The 19531-nt window shown below is 39.9% G+C and overlaps 1 protein-coding gene across 2 annotated transcripts; it reads right to left on the bottom strand.

Annotated features, from left to right (window-relative positions):
• Positions 1–561: 561 nt before the first annotated feature.
• On the bottom strand, positions 562–19503 carry THOC1 (THO complex subunit 1). 2 transcript variants are annotated; one of them, XM_021551577.3, is made up of 22 exons: positions 19446–19503; positions 18372–18445; positions 18204–18264; positions 17225–17291; positions 16077–16195; positions 15358–15406; positions 14767–14862; positions 14417–14499; positions 13872–13945; positions 13162–13270; positions 12006–12137; positions 11535–11635; positions 10207–10273; positions 9989–10039; positions 9268–9338; positions 8406–8429; positions 7898–7993; positions 7554–7619; positions 5531–5614; positions 5162–5309; positions 3607–3685; positions 1289–1739 (listed from the first exon to the last, which is right to left on the bottom strand). In XM_021551577.3, the coding sequence occupies exons 1-22, from the start codon at positions 19491–19493 to the stop codon at positions 1444–1446; spliced, it is 1995 nt and encodes a 664-aa protein (XP_021407252.1). In that variant the 5' UTR covers positions 19494–19503; the 3' UTR covers positions 1289–1443. The 2 variants fall into 2 exon arrangements, with proteins under 2 accessions (XP_021407253.1, XP_021407252.1); XM_021551578.3 differs by lacking the exon at positions 8406–8429 and having other exon boundaries at positions 562–1739.
• Between the last annotated feature and the right edge of the window lie 28 nt (positions 19504–19531).

Genomic DNA, 19531 nt, shown 5'->3' with positions numbered 1-19531 from the left:
ACCCTTCCCTGGGGACACTGGCAGCAGCTGTGGTTGTCACAAGTAGCTCTTCTGCCTTGCAATTTTTACTCCAGTGCCACTTTCCCTGCACAGCTTCAGCTGGGAGCACACTAAAGGCCTGGGGCTGTGTTTTAACTGGCACGATGCTTCAAGGCAAGTTCTACCCATTAAGGAAACCCCCACGGCAGTACTGGCTCTGTTCCTGTTACAGGGGAGGGAGGGATGGTGTCAGTGCCTGGTTGCTGTTTTGTGGAACTACATCCTCCAGCTGTCATCCTCAGCCTTCCCAGCACTGAAGTTGTCAGTCACACCTGCACAGCTCCACTCACAATATGCTCAAGTCCCTTAAAGAGTTGAAACTTCTATCCACCCCGATGAGCAGCAGGAGCTAAGACCTGGGCTGTTAGTTCCAAAAATTTTCCTGTATCTCTGCCCCTACCAACCTTCACTGAAGCACCCTAATCAAACTCCTAATCACATTTAAGTCCAAAGTGGGGCAGCAGGCACAAAACTCAATGGCTTATCAATAGCTTTGCAGGCAGGAACTCCGCTTTGACATGCTTTGACATGGTAGCTAATCATGCTGGAATTCACAGCTATGAGTGAACAGCTGAAGAAATACAGAGAAGAATTCAGTGACAGAAACTACTCAAACTAGCCACAGAACAAATTGTAGCCAGCTGCTACTTAACACCACAAAAATCTCTCCCATTTTGAGGGAAAAACAGCCTGTACCCATCTACAACCATGGCCTTAAAATGAAACCTTCACAGTAACCTGTGACAAAATAATTTGTTTACCAGTACTCAGGGGTGTTCCTACATAGCCAAAGAATGAGAAGCTAAAAATAATCACTAACAAAAACCAGCATGGAAATCCCATGATCAGTGACTGAACCTGTGTTTCAGTGGGAGAGCAGGACAGCACTTCTTCCCTGGAAGTCAGTGCTGTGTCTTGGAGCACCATCACAACTGTCTTATTTTACCTCTACCAGGTAAGTTTTGATAGTCCTCAGCTCCATCACCCCAAAGGGTGACTCCAAAGAAAGGAATCACACACAGTCCTTCACACACAGTTCTTCCCTGCTGTGAGGAATGAGCTTGCCAATTCTCTGTCCAGCGGGAGTAGCCCAAGTTCTGCTGGTGCCAAACTGTCCCACAGCCTGCCCCAAAAGCTGCCAGGACTCTCCATCCTCCCCTTCATGTTCTAGCACCAAAGATGAAAGTTCCTAGTTCCAGGCCAGGGTGACTAATCATTTTCTCTGACAATCTGGACAATCCAACATTAATATTAAAAAGCTTTATATCCTTTACTGAACATAAAATACCCATCAAAAATCTGTTACCTAGCAACAAAAGTAACAATTATCAATGGCAAGCACCAGAAGAGTCACAATTACCAACATCCCCAGCCCCAAGTCAGTCAGCTGGCATCTGAGGCGAGTTAGCTGCTGCCTTCGGTGTCGTTGGTGAGGCTTTCGGCCAGGTCCCCGAGCCCGGCTTTGGTCAGCGCCGTGATCAGGTTCTCGGGGGTGGCGTGAGTGCCCTCCTGATCCTGCCAGGCCACCAGCAGCTGCTTCGCTCTCATCTTCACGTCCTCGCTGTCCAGCTCGATCTGCCGGATATCAGATTCCTTCATCTCCAAGTAGGGGGCCAAGGCCTTCCACTGCTCCCCCAGCCTGTTTGCAAAGGACTCGATCTGCTCGCCCGTCATGGCTTTGTCCCGTTGCACCTCTGGACCTGGAGAAAACAGAGAAGGAATCAGTGAGACACAGGGAACATCTCCAGACACTGCAAATCAATCTTTCCCTATCCACCCCATTTTAAATCTGTTTATTTACTGACAGACTGACCCACACATTTCCTGCAGCTTTCCAAACCTACTCGAGCTCCGAGAGCAGATTGTTACAGATGTTTACCTGGGTTTCAAGAGCAATGTCCCTTAATGCCCATAATAAGGAAAATCTTGCTTTTTATGTTACCTCCTATTATACTGAGAGAAGTGCCGAAGTCTTAAATACATCAAAACTGCCTCCTCCAAATGAAAACAAGGATTTTGACAGGCAGACTACAGTTTTCAACACAAGTCAATTATAACATTAAAATACAGAATTATCTTTAACATTTAGAAATTTTTAGTCACTTCACTCAAAGTCAACCCAGGTAAACAAACCCAAACAAACAAATCCAGTTTAATTCCATTTTTTCTCATGTTCCTATTGGCAACAGGGTTGTGACAGTAAATTTCACGTGTAGTTAGTACTTTAAGGAATTTTCTGTTGTTCTGGCATTGACATAAAAGCCATGGAACACTAGGCTCTGCTAAGAAGTGCTGTAGTGATTACAGATGGGTTTGTACATTCATAGCTTATCTATGGCTTACCACACGTGTTTATTTCACAATTTTAAAGAAAGAAACACCAAAGATTGAATTACATAGAAAAATTAATCATATTCCCATTTTTAATAAAATGTATTTCATTATAATTGTATGAATCACTCATTTATCTGAACTAAGGTCATATTGAGGGAAAGGACACAGGATGCAGAACAACAAAACAATAAAAGCCCTCAGATCACTTTCCTTATATCTAAGACCATGGCTCTGCCAGCAGACCATGGCTCTGCCAGCGTTGCTCTAAGACAAGATTTAAAGAAAGATGTAAATCCCACACAGTGATACCACAAAGGCTGTGTGAATTAGCATTAAGCTGAAGAGGAAAGAACTTCTCTATTATTGCAAAGCAGACTACAGAGAAGGTCAAGTGCTGGATGGAAAAGGGCAATATGAGAGAGATTCACAGAGGCCCACAGGTGGCTTTCCACTAACAGAAAAAAGCTTGCAACAAAGCTGCCAGAGGTACCCAGGGTTTGGCTTCCATGGCCTGCATATCCCATCTGTCCATGCTGGATCCAGGAGCTGGCACACAGCGTTACAACACGCAAATAGGAAAAGGTGCTGTGAGATGAAGGCACAAATGAGGATGGAAGAGGGCAGATTCACAGACAAAGGAGATGGGGAAGGACACCTAGAAGAAGTACATGCCAAGATTTAAGACAAGAGACAAACAGACATGGATTGTGGAGAAAAATGAGTGAGATGATGTTTGTCAGGAAGGTTGCTCTTCTCCCAGAGAAACTGTTGCCTATAAGGTATTTTAAATGAAGAGGAAGTAAAGATCTCAGAGTTGGAATATGTCCACTTTAGAAAATCCAACAACTACCACCCCAGGAGGAGCTATCCCAGTGCTTAAAGGGCAGAGAGAACAGCAAAGTGGGTGAGGAGCACTCACACAGGCTTTTACACAGCTGACATTTCAGCCATGAACACCTAGAGACACTGCCAACATAGACCACATAGCAGAAAAGGTGAAAGAGACTCCTAGTGAAAGTGCTAATCCAACAGGTTGGATGATTTCAGCATTGCAGGCCAGGACACTGGGAGGCTGCTCCTGGTGCCCCATGTCCCAAAAGGCTGCACTTTTTGGTGTGAATGCACTGGGGTAAGCAGGACTGATGGCCCTCAGTGGAAACTGTGTTAAAATACAGATTTTGCAACACACATCAAGAAAAAATACTGAAAAGATGGAGAATATGCAAATCTTACTTTCATTGTTTTCCTTTAATAAAGCATCATTATCTTCCTCATCGTCATCTTCACCTGTTTTTATTTCTTCAGAAGGAGGCTACAATGAAAGAACTAAACATCACTGGATGAATTTTGTGTTTAAAAAGAAATTCTACAGCCCTGTACTTGTCTCTGGAATGTGTGTTAGAATGGAAAGCCTGACACAATCCCACATGAGAATTAAAAATCCCCCAGAGTCTCCTAAACACCACCAGTAAGTTCTAATAAAACATATTACTAACTAAACCTCATAAAAGCATAAAAGCATCCACTGACACTATAGGATTCCTTTTAATATTAACAACAAGCATTCCATAGTGACCTTTAATCACTTGCTTAAAACCCTAGCCAACCAAATTTAAGATCACTACTGATGAACATTTTTTAAGAAGATCATTATTATTGTTATTCACTAATTTTATTCCACACTTGAGAATTCCCCAAAGTGTATGTACTTTTAGACTTCTGGAAGGTGGCAAACAAATACACAAACAACAAACTTTTCACTCCCTCATTTAGCTATTGATCAGCTAAAAGGTTTCATCTTTTTCTGCATTTTAGCCACAGGCCTTAGGTACACAGTTCTTTCTTGCCATAGCATCTGGCACATGACAGTAGTACCATCAGGAATATTGCATACAGCCATACCTTAATACATTCAACAAATTCAAATCCTCACATTTTTTCTAAACTCTAATGGCTGGACAAACAACACAACCATGTATTAAACTTCAACCTTTAGACCTCCCATTACACAAAAGGAAGGTCTCAGTAGAGAAGCAGGGGCTTATATCTGCAAGACATTGCTGGGTTGTGTGCTACTGCAGAGGCGTAGAAAGAGCCCCTTCCTCACTGGCAGTCTCTTTTGTCACTGTGCATAAAGCCATCTGAAAGGCTCTTCCCAGACTCAAATTTGTACTGTTGACCAAGCCTTAATTTTACAGCTCCACAGGGTTTATTCTTGTTTTGCATATTTTAGAAGTCAGGGAGCTGATAGAAGAACTCTGGCAATCCTTGCTGTAAAGCTCTGGTAACAGCACAGCACCTTCAACTGCACATGCTGCCTCTTTCCCTGTCATCCCTGTATATGCATGAGCCATTATTCTGGCTTATACTTTCCATAAAATTGGTCTGCACTGCAAAATGGAACCCAAGCAGCTGGGATCATATATATATATATATATATATATATATATATGTGTGTGTGTGTGTGTGTGTGTGTGTGTGTGTGTGTGTATATTCACACACACATACATATAGATATATACCCCTGCCTAACTGTTTTCTTTCACAGAGTACAAGGCAGGGCTCAACAGATACTAGGTTGATCAATGTTACTCAGTTTATTGTTACTGGGATCTTCAGAGATTAGACTAATTTGATTTGTAATTTTTACTTTAGAGCACAAACTTTTTTCCTGGCTTTTTTTTTTTTTTTTTTGCCCCTTCTGTCCCCATGTACCAAATGGACTGCAGAGGGACAAGCAAAAAGTGAATGAATTCAGCATTTATTATTATAAGATAATATTACTTACAGGCAGCTCCTTGGCTAATTTGATTACCATGTTTTCTAGATATTCAGGTAAACTCTTGAATTGTTGGTTTGTTGGCTGGAAGAAGTGGGGACTTCTGCGTGCCAGAAGTCTCAGTGCTCTCCAGCCATAGTTGGAATTGTTCACAGCCCTACAACAAAACACAAGTTTGATTGGTAAAGTCTGGCATCTATAAAAACACAGAGAAATATTTGAAAAATTTAGTAATACAATTCTGTTCAAATTTAAACAGTTTTTGTACATTTCTGGAGTCCTACACAGATACTAGTAATGCTGAGAACAGTCTGTTTTCTTTAAAAATCCAAACATGAAACATTAAAATCAAGTGAAACACAGCAGAGATGGACATACTTATACTTATTTTCAACCATATTTTCAGGGTCTGCTTGTTCAATAGCTTCCTCAAAAAATTCCTCCAGTGTTGGCATATATTCCCTAAAGAAAAAAAAAATCAAAAAAGAAGCTTAATATGCTTCACCAATTTCTCTAAAATAGATAGTCTTTGTCTCTTCAGACACATCTCAAGCTCATCCACTGAAGAGAAAAAAACAAACTCCAAACCAACCCACTCAAATTTAACAATTTTAAATAAGCAATGATACATGTTGCTCTAAAATTATTTATTGCATAACCACTAGAGTGTGCCATAAGTTGCCTGCCTATTATACACATTTAAACCTCCTGCCATACCAAGAGGTGGCATCAACATCTGTCAACAGCATTTGCACAGCTCACAAGCACTCAGAAGTCTAAAATGGTTGCTAGTTTTGTGCCATTTGACAGTGTCAAAACATGGCTGTCCCTGCTACCCCCCACCTCAGTTCCATCTGCTCTTGGAACCACTTTGTGGTTGGTTCTGACAGGTACTCAAAGCAGCACAAAAGGAACCCTGACCTAAAAACAACACAAATGAAATTTCACACCATCAGGATGGTTTGCTGCTGAGAAGACTCTACCCAAAAAACACAGATTGCGTGAGAGCTGGAGGTTACTGAGAGCCAAGACTCTCAGTGGTGCAAAGCAAGCTCGCAGTGATCTGCATTTCTCCTACCTAATGCTGACAGAGACACACCTGCTTCTGCAAGGGATTCTAGTAAAACACTAGAGCAGGGGGTGAAGCACACTGGTCTATAATAAATTCACTTCAGTTTTGTTTTCAAAAAGGCATTTTGCCCAGGGCAGCAGTGCCCCATGCATCATCACTGACTACTGGAAAAAAGACAGCTCCTTGAAAACCCATTTGAGCCCTGCCATATTATCCCCAGAACAGCCATCTAAAAAGAGGACAGCAGAGGAAGTATTGAAGTATTAACCCATTGGAATGGAGATGTGAAGAACCAAAGCAAAAAGCTACACTCACTTGACCACGTATGGTCACAAAGCCCGTAACAAAAACTTGCAACTGAATCCAGATACCGTGGGATCTATTTCCTATTTACCATGGCATGCATTTTCTTTGTTTATCTCTATTTGTTAAGGGTTTTGTTTATTTTATTTTTATTTAAAGATATTGCAGCACAATACAATCACACACATGGAACCAAAAGCTTTGTTCTCAAACACAACTCCACTTTAATCCCTTGGTCTAGTAAAGGCAAGTATCATGTCAAAGGTCTTCCTGTAGTTCCCAGCCTCACAAGAAAGGAAGGCATTTCCTCTGCAAAGCTCTGAACCTCTAGAAAAGCAATTCCTCCACCCAGGATATCTGCACAACTAGCATCTCTCCCCAGAAAACCAGACTTTACAGCCACTTCTAGCAAAGTTCTCTTTGGGAACTGTCCCATTTCTTCCCCATATTTTCTTACTCTGTATCATGTCTGCACAGTTAAAGGGATTTTAGTATCTGTAAGAAAGAAAGTTGTGTAGCAGAGTACATTTTAAGCATTTCCTACAATTGTGCAAGCATAAGGGACAACCAATAATTGCATTTTTCTGCATCTGCCCCACAAACAGACACAGTATGTGCTGGAACAATGCCTGGTAGCCAATTTCCTCTTATCTAGCATTGTTTAAAGTGCAGGCCTGCTTGAAAATCATAGCCAAGTAGCATGCTAACTTCATCAGAGCCAGACTTGGCAATCTTCCTTCATTACATAAGGTAATTAATTATACAATCATGTTCTACAAAAGGGGAGTTTTCATCTGGTTTTCAGCTTAGATTTTACTTTAGTAAGCAATGAAAATTACTCAAAGAAGTGAGGAAAACTGTAAAGCGATCTCAAGGCAAAGATTCATACAATCACCTTCCCTCAAGGTGTGAAATGCACACCCCCTAAGATCATCTTGTACATCTTCCTTATGCCAATTTTGCAGTTCTCTAATTAGAGTACTGGTTAGTTAGCTTTAGCCAATGACACACTTGTTTTCTACCTACCTACTCTCAGATTTACAGGCTTCCATGTTATCAGGACATAAATTCCAAAGGCGGGTCAGTTCCTCACTGAAAAGCATAAACACACATTGTTTATGTTCATCATTCTACCATGTCACACTTATGGATTGTTTTAAAGAGATCTGTAAAAGATAGTTTATAAGGGCAAAAAGCCTACTGCAAGTTTTAAAAGAATGATATACCCTTTAGCAGTTCCAATTAAAGGATGCTTGAAAACTGCTGTACAGAAAAAACTGGGGGAAAAAAACCCCAAACACAAAACCCCTCCAAACCAACTAACCAACCCAAACCCAGAAATTCTGTAAAGGAAAGAGAACCCAACATACTTTCCCATAAGGATTTTTTTGTTTGATCCTTTTCCTAAGAAGTCCTCTGGAGCTGGCCTCTTCCTCACAGGTCTCATTGGCTTAGAATCAGGAGGTCTAAAGAAAAAAAAAATAAATCTGCTCTTTAGTGTCAAATCAGTAATACCTCAAGAACAAAAAAAAGCTACTTCCCCTTCACCTTTCACCTTGAGATGGTGCCAAGTTAAATCATAATGAAAGGACTAAGGGACAGTGAGTCTAAGTGTGGAAGAAGGCAGTGGGGAAAAGGAGAGAGAAGGCAAAGTAGAGATAAAGGATTCTGCCAGTCACCAAAATTAGTTCACTCAAAAATGTAAAGGTCTACCAGAGTCCCACTAAAGAGAAGGAAGTAAATCACAATTGTGTCAGCAGGATATGATCTACCCTGCTGCTGGGATCAGGGTTGCAAGATCTCTTTCCCCAGCTGCACCTGATTTCATGGGATTAGAAAATGGAGATTCCAGAGCACCGAGATTAGGACAAGACCTACCCAAGCTGAAACTCTGGATGAGATCTAAAGGAGACAATATTTATAAAAGTCAAATTTTATACTTCTACTTCCCCACAATCCCACTGCAACAGTAATTTCTCTATTCTAACAGCCCTCCTCCCTTTTATTTACAAACAGCTTAAGTCCTGAAGAGGTGGCTGCACATCATCTCTCCAATAGAAGAGAATCTCCAAAGATATAATGACCCAGATGCTCCTTACCACAAAGAGGCCACAGTCTGTGTGTAAAATGAAGAAGGGTGGATGTTTGGTCATCCTCTCAAAATAGTCAGGTAGACAAATGGAGTTAAAGTTCAAGTTAGTAACACAGGAAACTTTCAGTGGTGAAAGCCATCTAACTGTCATTTTCTTTAAGGTAAGTGATCACCATCAAGTGGCAAACTAATATAAGTAAGTTGCAAGAGAATTGTTACACCAACTCTAGGTATGCTGCCCTGCGAAAGCCATAATGCCAGAGGCTTCACTAGAGGTAGTCCAAAGGGATATATGGAAAAGTCAGGCACTAACCACGTCCCAGGGTCTGCTGAAAGCAGGAGGCGAGAAAACCTGCTCCAGTCTCCTGGACCACTGGATCCTCCGTACCACAAAACATTGCCCTGAGTCAAAGAATGCTCTCTTGAGAACATACACACCCATAACCATCTCTTCCCTGACACACTGCAAGCCTTATGACTTTTGGCAGAAATCTAAGAGCCTGCACTCACTGTAAGGAACAGGCAACTGTACGCATCTCCAAGTTGTGTGAGTGGTTAATGCTCACATACACCATGGGTACCAGATTCTGAAATGGAACTACCACTTCAAACAAGCAGCAGAAAGCTTCTGTTTCATAACACAGTTACCTTTCTTTCACAAAGCTTGGGCAGCCCTCATTTTTCCATGAGTTCCAGTTTTCTTCAGTATTTAATATATGCTGTAGAAAGACAGGAAATATTGCACATTATTAGGGTCATAAGCACTTTCAGAGTTGACCTCAAAGTTTTAAATGGAGCTATTAAAATTAAGGGGAAAACTGAGTAACTGAAACACACAACCTAGAACAATCCTGAAGATCATCAGGATAATCTTAGGCAGCTGGTTTAATTTATTCAAAAACAGTTTAACTCCCCTCTTCAAAAATTGTGGGAAAAGCTTTATTTCTCCTGGTCTAGACAAAAAATTAGATGCGGTCAAAGTAAAGGAAAAAAGGAAAAGCAAAAAGACAACTTATTGGATTTTAATTTATTTCACTTGTATTTCATTTCCATGTCTTTGGGCACAGGATTTCTATCTGCAAAACCTTTAAATATTTTTTGCTTTCCACTAACCCATCGTCCTGTATGTACACATGTACATACAGGCATATATCTTTGTTTCTCCCCCAGAGAAGGAAGAAAAAAGTAATGAAAATATGGGATAAAACATGACTACCAAATAAAAAGACATTATAAGACCATTTTTTACTAGAATGAGGTAAAAGTTTTCTCAGATGTAGCAGGTGTGTCCCAAAGGCTAGTTTAAGCTGAAACTGCTTTTTTTGTGTTCTATATAGACTTTGTTCAAGGCAGGCATCAAAATACTCACCTCTACCATTTTTGAGAATCTTTCCCCATCTGGAGGATTTTCTGAAAGAAGCTAAGAATGGGAGAAACAAAGGTGAACTTTTTGCACTGTACCTGTTGCAGAACATGTACAAAAAAAACTCCAGAGAAAACGGTGGTTACTGCTTCAAAGGTGGTTGATACAATATTACATGCTTAATATTCTTCCATGTAATTTTTATGAGTAGATACTGTACCAACCTGGTAGACTGCTTTTGTAGTATCTTCAATCCAAAGAGACTGTTCATCTGTTAAAACATAGTTTGAACTGCAATTGAAAAAAAAAATCAACACATCAGAAAGTGTGCTGAGGACACATAATCTATACTACATACCTTCTGAGGGGTCTTAGAGGGGATCTGAGGAAAATGCTTTGAATGTGATCTGCTCTGATCCCAGGGACTGACCATTTATTAGCTTGTGGCACTAATTAGATGTGCTTGGGGACTATACTTTCAAGGTGTAGATTAACCCAATAGGAAGCCCATTTCAGCGATTCAAGATCACCCCTTGATATTGGATGCAAAACACAGGAAATAGGCACAATAAAAAGATTTACCTCAAAAAACCTCACCAAGTGTTACACTACAGCATTTGTATCTCATGCCATCCTTGACCACCAATATGTGACTGTTTATAATGAATATTTTAATGCATTGACATTGAAATGACTGTCACCTCAAAAGGAGTGGACTGGAATTCAGAAGACCTGAATTCCATTCCTTCTCAGCCTTGAATAAATGATCTGCAGAATTAGGATAATGATCCTACAAAGTTTCAAAGAGTTTACAAAGCTCTTTGAGAGCTGTTTATAAAAAGCAATATATAGCAGGTGAGAGACAGCTGCCTTGTTAAGAATGCTAATTGTTAGGTGCACATGTGGCCCAGGGCACAGGAAATGAGAAAGATGGGGGTTTATACAAAATAATGTTAGACTAGGAACAGATGGGGTTTGGCTCTATCTCATGAATTTATAAAATAAACAATCACCATTGCTATTTCTTGCCATGTGAGACACTGCAGTACAGGAAGAAAAAACAAATCAGCAACCAATGCCACACTGCAGAGTTGATATGGATTCAAAATGATGCCACACACAAGTACCTTGCACTGGTCTTAACAACTAGGTGCTGCCAAGGAGAGTCTCCTTCCCTCCCATGGCTGGCAGTCACTGTAAGCAAGTTTTAATGGCCTCTACTTCCCTGAGACCCCACAACTCACCAACTTGGCGGAAAATTTACTTTGCAAAGATGAGCAGATTGTGTTTTCGCCTGTATAGTAAATGGCACAAATTTGAGCAAGTCCAACACTACAGCATGGGAGGGCAAAGAATCAGGCAGAGAAACAGCAAAATGAATGAGACCTCTGCTCTCCTGCTGTAAAATAACTTCAGCCACACCCTGTATTTACCAATCAAGGTTCCAAGTTCCACAAGTCCAGAGTAAGTAGGCAAACTATTTTAAAATATTTTGGTTTACCTCCGAGTTCCTAATTCTGCACCCCCAAAACACAAAATATTTTCACGTTACCTTTTAAATTTGACTTGTCCCTTTAGATACTGAAATAGTATTAGGTACTGCAACAAGATGTGACGACGGAAGTTACTGTCACTGAGCTGTAAATCCATCAGCTAAACAACAATAAAAAGGCAACAGATCTTTAAATATTTACTCTCTTTTAACTTTGTAAAGGCAACATTAGAAATGAAATCAAATAAACAAATGGCAGTGTTACTGAAGACTTTTATACCAGAAACAGAAGCCCCCAAGTCATTATTAAGAGGCAACCCACAAAAAATAAAATAGAAAATGGAAGAGAATAAATTATCTAAATAAAAGAGACAAACAGTGTAATGGGATATCCAGAGAAACTGTGAAGTCTCAACTGGACATAGTGCTGATCAACTGCTCCAGCTGAGAGCTTTGAGCAGGGAGGCTAAACCAGACATAAGCTCCTTCCAACCTCAATTAGCCTGGGATTTTGGAAGGGAAACCACATACCTTTTCACTAGTTAGGAACTTTGCAAAATATACATGTTCTCCTCCTGTTTTTAATTCTTCCAGCTTTTTTCGGGAAGCCTGGGTGTCATCCAACTTGTAACTTTTGAAAACAGCCAAAACTTCTTCTGAGTACTATAAAACAGAATGAAACATGAAAACAATACTGAACCTTTGTAGACTTAAAGCCAAGCAAGTAAAATACTTGGTAAATCTGCTATCAGCGCATTGAAACAACCCATTTGTTACCAATGTGTAGGACCTCTCTGAACACTACAAATGAAGTGAAAGCACTATCATGTCAGAACATTTAGTCATATGGAATGTTTAAAGTATGCTAAGAGAAGCAGCATTTTGGGTTGTGAACAGTGCTTTTTTGTTTAGACGTCGAGAAAAGGTTCACATGATGACAGTGATACAGTAAAAAAAATTATCTGAAAGACTTAAGTCTGGCTTTGATCAGTTTCTGAACTGCACCTGTGGTGGTTTTTCGTAGTTTTTTTTTTACCTCACTAGTACATGTCATAAATTAGATTTATATTAGGATGACTGAGCAGATGTCACCTCTTATTACCAGAACACAGAGAATCAAGATTAAAAAAATAACTAAGCTTCTCTGAATTAAAGAAATGCTGAGTGACAAATTTTGAAGAAGCAATACCTTAGCAATAAATCCTCATCAATATTCATACTAAGCAAAACTGAAACAGCTGGCTGAAGGGGACATTCAAGTCATTGCTTCTACAAAGAGATTTGCTTTGTTAGAAGCCAGTAATCTTTAGGATCCCACTAGCATCAATATGACTACTCAAAAACAACGGGACTAGAGAGCTATTTATCTTCTCGGGGTAAAAAAACCCACCCAAACCGACAACTTCCACTTTTTGCAGCTGACAAACCACAAAAAGGTACTTCTGGCACTGCTGCAACATATGAAGTATTTCTGATACTGACATACATTAAGAGGATTACCGTACATTTTAACACAGTATATTCATTTACTGAAAAAGGCTCACTTCAGAAAAAAAAAAATGCATTTCCTCATCATTTTCCAGCAACCTGAGCCTTTGAACTGTTCCATGTTTATACTGTCACTGCTACTTGTGCAAACAATGACCTTTACTTAGGCTGAATGGTTGAAAGCATGAGCTCAGATTACCTTAAGAAATGTCTTCCATGATACCTTCTCATAGCACTGCACAGGATTTCTAAAATAATCTTGAAGTGACCAGAATTTTCTATACAGGTTATAATCTATTGGAATGGAACTGTGGAAGAAATAATGAAAAAAAAAAAAACTATTGAAAAGCAATATATTATATGCAAGTTCACTCAGGAATGTATAACCCCAGAAAACATTATTCACTTTGGAAATAAATTAGTTAGTCAGTAGTGAACCATCACAGAGCAATCTGTAACTCAAAATTTGTCCTTGTAAGAGTTTTCCATTCAATCTATTGTTACTTTCTCACCATAAAAGCAAAAATAGTACACAAAAGGGATCTTAGGACTTTTTCATTATCTGTGGCATGAAGGGGAACACAAAACTTGTGATAAGATGTATTCAGGGATTTTGAGTATATGCTTAAGGAGAAAAAAAGCTGTGAAGTGAATTTGTAAAACTGTCAAAACCAGAGTGGTTCTCAGCCAGGGTATACAACTTTTTCAGATTTGTACATTTCTGTCTTTAAGGCAACTTAAACAATTAAGACACTTCCAGGAGTCTTCACTGATTAGATATATCTAATCTTCAGAGGGCAGAACATGAGGAGAATTTGGACCACAACATTTGAAGATACCTCCCAAACAGCTTTTATTCCTTTCACTTTATAAAGCTTTGCTTCAGCTTTTAAATTTCTGTCAGCTCACCAACTTGTTGGTGCTTCATCATCTCCCATTTCACCTTCTTCCACGTCCATTCCTTCTTCCTTCTCCTCAGTGTGCTAAATAGGAAAAAATTATTTAAGAGTTATACAAATGCCACTACAGTTTGCACAGAGCTCTCACAGTGTTGTTTACTGTAAACAATTACATATCAGATCAGAAAACTTAAGCTGGTAACTCAAAAGACCTCTGAAGTATTATAACTGTAATATGTGCAACAAATTTCTGTCTTAATGCAATGGTAGCCTCACTTCTGAAAAAAGCTGAAGAGACAGCTTTGTCCTCTGCATACTTGTAGGGAAAATTTTGCACAGTATGCGACAGTGCTCGTTCCTCACAATCAAACCCATCTTTCTCCCCCTCAGAGTGCACAGTTTAATGTCCCAGGTTAACATGCCTAATCCCAAAACAACAGCTTGGTCTGGCAGAGGGACAACCAAATGATGAACCTACAGTCTCAAACACTTTTTGTGCAAACAATCTTACACATTTACTGCAGAATCAGTGAAAAATGACATAGGAATTTTCACCTTCTGTCCCAGAGTGCTCTCATGTTCATTGGTATTGAAAACAGTGACATTTTCCAGGTTAAACTGACTCTGTAGGTTAAGCCCTGTGAAAAACAAAGAGAAAGTCTTAAAAGCTGTGAGGTTCCCAAGTCTGTTTATGAAATACTGATATTCAATTCCCAGAGCATTCAAGACTTACATTTGAAATCAAAGCAAATAAAAGTCACAACATCACAGACAGATGCAAGAACTAGGATGCAAGTGGCAAATTGACTTGGTCCAACTGGATTTGGTCTGCAACCATCATAGACTTTAAAGGTTCATCTTGTTTAATCTCAATGTTAAGTGTGATGAAATGCAAAAAATCTCACCTGACTTTTCTGAAAGTGGAAATAACCTTGCCAAGAACAGCTGAATTCTTCCACAAAAAACTGTGTTTTGTGACTTAGATAATCTTCTTAGGAGATCTAAATATTGTAAAAAGTAAAGGATATTAGTATTTATCCCTCTTTTCATTCCTCATGTAACAGAATCCAAGACTTGCTAATTACATGACCTACAGAGCTAATGAAAGGAAGCTCATAACTGTACATTTGAATGCCAGCGACTCTCTCTGACCATACATATTTCTTCCAAATGCATTCTGCCAATTCTCCTAACACCTTCAACCCCAATAAAAAAACAAATTTGAATGAATCCTACTCAAATATAGCCTTGGATACAGGTGTTGTCATTGCTGAGGAATTATATTCTTTTATAATGAAATCCACTGATGAAGAGAGTTCCCTGAGGCCTGAATGACTTTTACATTAAAAGCAAGAATACATATCTGTTCAGAGTGATGCAACTTTTATTACTTACTGAACACATTAATTAAAATAAAATTATTATGCTAGTTTTCATTTGCTGAGATAGGAAGTTCTTCAATACTGTTCCCCCCTCCCTGAAAAACTACCACTCACCATTGCACATGCGCAACAAGTAATTTTTCCCTGCAGAGTAAAATGTGTTCTGAAACAGAGTAAAGGTATTTAGAACATTAAGAGATCATAAAACCTTCTTGAGCATATTTAATCCAATCACAAGATATGAGTAAGTATGAGTCACTCCTACAGATAACTCTAAATTTGAGTATTCTCTTGCATAACAGGCAGGTTTCACAAAAAGGCAAATCCCACAAATTCCAAGAAAGCATGTAGCACATTTACATCCAGCCTTCCTGAAGAAAAACCATGTGTGACAATGAACTGTAAGAACACCATTCACTTTGCTTTTTCTTGGAGTGCACTAATTTTTACACTCATTTCCTTTATAACTCCATGTGTGATTTATACAAATAAGCAAGGAGCACACACAAAAGATGTAGTGTGTTCACAATACTGATGATATGGAAGAAGAAATTGGTAGATACTTGAATTGACAATAAACAACAGCTTGTGAATATATCAGGGCCTATAATATTATCTGGAACAAACCTGCCTGAGTGACTATGGGAGGAGGTTCTAGTCAGAAAATCCAGATTAGGAAAACACTGAGACAGTAGAAAGCTGTTCAGGTGCTATCCCTGGAGTTCCTGACTCTTATGTGCCAGCCACAAACACAGTTAAATTCTGTTCATTAAAATGGTTCTTGTAGATAAAAGCTTTGGCCAAACAGTACAACATTTTGCAAAAATACCCACCGATTTCCACGTAGCAACATTTTTCTCCACAAAAGTGAAAATTTTGTCACACTGATCCAAAGGGAGGCAATCCAGAACATCCCCCAAAAGCACAAAAGGAGTTGATGCAGTGCAGATACCTATGAGGAACAGGGAATTTTTTATTTAACAAATTTGAACTGAAATACAAAACAAAGAGATGCATTACACTTGAGGGACATTTTATGAAAAAAAGTAGAAGAAAGAAATTCTTCTGAGCTCCTACAAATCCTAACAGAAAACTTGGGCTAAAATGTGAACTTTCATTAAAGCTATTTATACACATACCCAAAAGAGATTTGCAAAAACTTTGCATTAACATAAAACATAAAATGACCTCAAAAATCTGAAACAACGTTCTATCTTTTTGCAGACTGAAAGTAAACTCTTTCAGACTTCTATATTCATAGTTAGTCCCACTACACACATCCATGAAGCCTGTGAACCTTTTCAAGAACCACTAAAACAGAGCTCCAAGTCCATCCACCCATGCTCTGTAGGCAGTGACTGCTTTCCTCAAAGCACAGTTCTTGTTATTCTACAGCTCACAAAACATACAGCTTGTAATCTGTACTTACTAAAACAAACAATTTTTGATGAATAATGTGAACAAATAAAGAAAAGGAAGAGAGCAAAAGCCATTTCAGAGGAGAACAGCACACTGATGTCTGACACAAGCTGTCATTAAAACAGATTTAAATATGTAAAAACCAGCCATATACTGACAGGAGATGAGCACAGATACCCAGGAGATGTTATTTCTGCCTCTGCCAAGTCATTTTACCTCTCTGCCTCAGTGGTCTCATCTTTAAAATTATGATGGGAAACTTCTAATCATTTTAGAGTGCTGGACAAAGAAACTGCTAATCATGCTGCAACCAAACCCATTCATCTTTTTTTATTAACAAACAAACAAACAAAAATTTTCCAACATAAATGTCACATATATAACCAAATTTAATTATATTATACTTAATTTCTCTTCTGAAACAAATCCAAGCTTAACCACTAACATAAGAGCTATATATCACCAAATGTAATCACAGCAGATGATTTACAGAAATCAAGATTTTAAAATTTCCCTAAATGGTCTTTGAAACTGCCAATAGATTTGAAAGAGAAATGCTCACCTTCTGTGACTCCATTAATAGCAAGAGAAATAATTGCCAGGAGATTCTCACATGGAGCTTTGTTTATCTAAACAAAGAAAACAGTGTTGAAATTCTCCAAACTAACCATAATGTACCTAACAAAAGTAAAATTCTTGTTTCCAAGTAGGCATATTTAAAACAAATGCTGAAATTCAACTTTTCAAAACAATCTATGAAATCTGACCTATCAGTTAACTGCAGTTGAATTTTTATTGAAAATTAAACCTTTCCTGACTGCTTCCACCCACTAAAGACCCAAATGTACAGTCATTTACTTCTGAAAATTAGTATCCCACATTCAGACTTCATTTGAATATTACTTGATCATACATTATTTGACTCCTTTTATCATTCTTTTCAGCTGACAAGGCAGCTTTGTTACATATTAGTAACATACCACAAAAGAATTTTGATTTGAGGAGGGCAAAATATCTCAGTGCTCAAACCCCGCTGCCAGGGGCAGAGACACCTTTCACTAGCCCAGGTTGCTGAAAGCCCCATCCAACCTGACCTTGATCACTTCCACATTGGATGGAGCATCCAGAACATTTTGGGACAACTTGTTCCAGTGCCTCACCACCCTCACAGTGAAGAATTTCTTTCTGACATCTACTCCAAACCTACCCTTTCCACCCACTCTTAAAGAACAATTACTGAACGATGCATGTTTATGAATTAGAATTTTAAGATGTAGCAGACTTTCATAAGCATTACAAAGAACTGCTAGAAAAGGCTCAAACAGCTCTCACCATAGTGTGATGTCTGTAAAATACAAGATTCTACCAATCTCCTTGAATCATCTGTATTTCATCTCAATTACCTCACCATTACATAGCTCTTGTTTTTAATAAAGTGTTTTCTCACACTAAAGTAAATTGTTATTACATTAATACACGAGCCCGCTAATAGAAATTTGAGGCTGAAGAAGAGATAAGCTTCAGCAGTTTAAAATACTTACTATTTCTTCTTCTACAACAACTCTAAAAACTTGATCCAAGGTACACTTCTTTTCATTTTCACTGCAAAAGAAAACATTCCACCATAGTTAGTAACAACCCTCAGGCACAAGATTACTAAAACTGATCTAAATAGGTACTTTTTAAAAAATCAAGTGGCCTTTACTTACCTTCCAGGAACCTGGTTAAATGCATTCAACAATGGCTTGATGCTTTTGTTAATCAGAGCCTCTCTGGTGGATGTCTACCAAAATGCAAAGAAAGAAAAGCTAAGGAAAGCACAAAACTTAAAGCATCTTCCTCCTTCATCTGACAGTGGGCAGAAATACTAAGGAATCCTTCTGCCACACACCTTGTGTTAGTTTACAGAGAGAGCTTTGTAATAGGAAGGGCAAATAACAAGTACATGGGAAATTAAGCACGTGAGCTACAGAGCATCACACCTCAAACCTGGGGTAACAGTGTAGTGCAAACACCAACACTGTATCCATCATTGTCTCACGTGCTACACTCACAGCTTCAGGTGGTTATGGTGGTTTGGGACACAGATCAGAGAATATTCTGAGTCAGATGGGACCCACAAGGATTATCAAGTCCAACTCCTGGCTCTGCACAGACAGCCCCAAGAATCGCATCGTGTGCCTGAAAGCCTCTCGCTGTCTTCAAGGGAGTTAGTAACTCCTCCCAATTTTCTATCACCTTCAAACTTGCATAGGATCCCTGCAAGTCCTGCGTTTATGAAGATGTTTAAAAGCACACGACTCCTGCTAAGAAGATGGTCTAAAAATTACGACTTCCTGTTACAAATTCGGTCTAATGAATCGAGTGCTTGTGCCTCGAGCACTTCAGTGCAAATCCCATCCTCTTGTCTGACAACCTGGCTGGCAAACGCCGGGATCCAGAGGCCTGGGAACACACGGAGCCCCCAGCTCTGGGACAGGAAAGGCATCCTTCAGCAGAGGCAGCAAACGCAGTACGCCCGGACGTTTTGCTGCAGGAGGCACGCTACACTTTGTCTTTCACATTAATTCCGCTACCCTGGTGACTGGTCCCCCGGCCCCGGCCGAGCGGGCGTGCAGCCCGCCCTCGCTGCCGCCCCGCGCCGCCGCACCTCGGCCGCGCCCAGCTCCATCAGGGAGCGGCCGGGCCGCGGGCCCGGGGGCGCCGAGGCACAGCCGCGTCCCGTAGCCCGGCCCGAGCGGCAGGAATGGAGCGAAGGCCGGAGGGAGGCGGGGGAGGCTCACCGTGAAGCGGAGCCGCGCCTCGGGCAGGCTGAAGAGCGGCGGCGACATGTCGGCGGGCGGGCGGCGCGGCGGGCGCGCGCGGATGA

This window comes from Lonchura striata, chromosome 2 (assembly GCF_050655825.1).
Source record: "Lonchura striata isolate lonStrDom1 chromosome 2, ASM5065582v1, whole genome shotgun sequence".
In the NCBI taxonomy this organism is placed as follows: Eukaryota; Metazoa; Chordata; class Aves; order Passeriformes; family Estrildidae; genus Lonchura; species Lonchura striata.
This window is presented reverse-complemented; position numbering and strand designations above follow the sequence as displayed.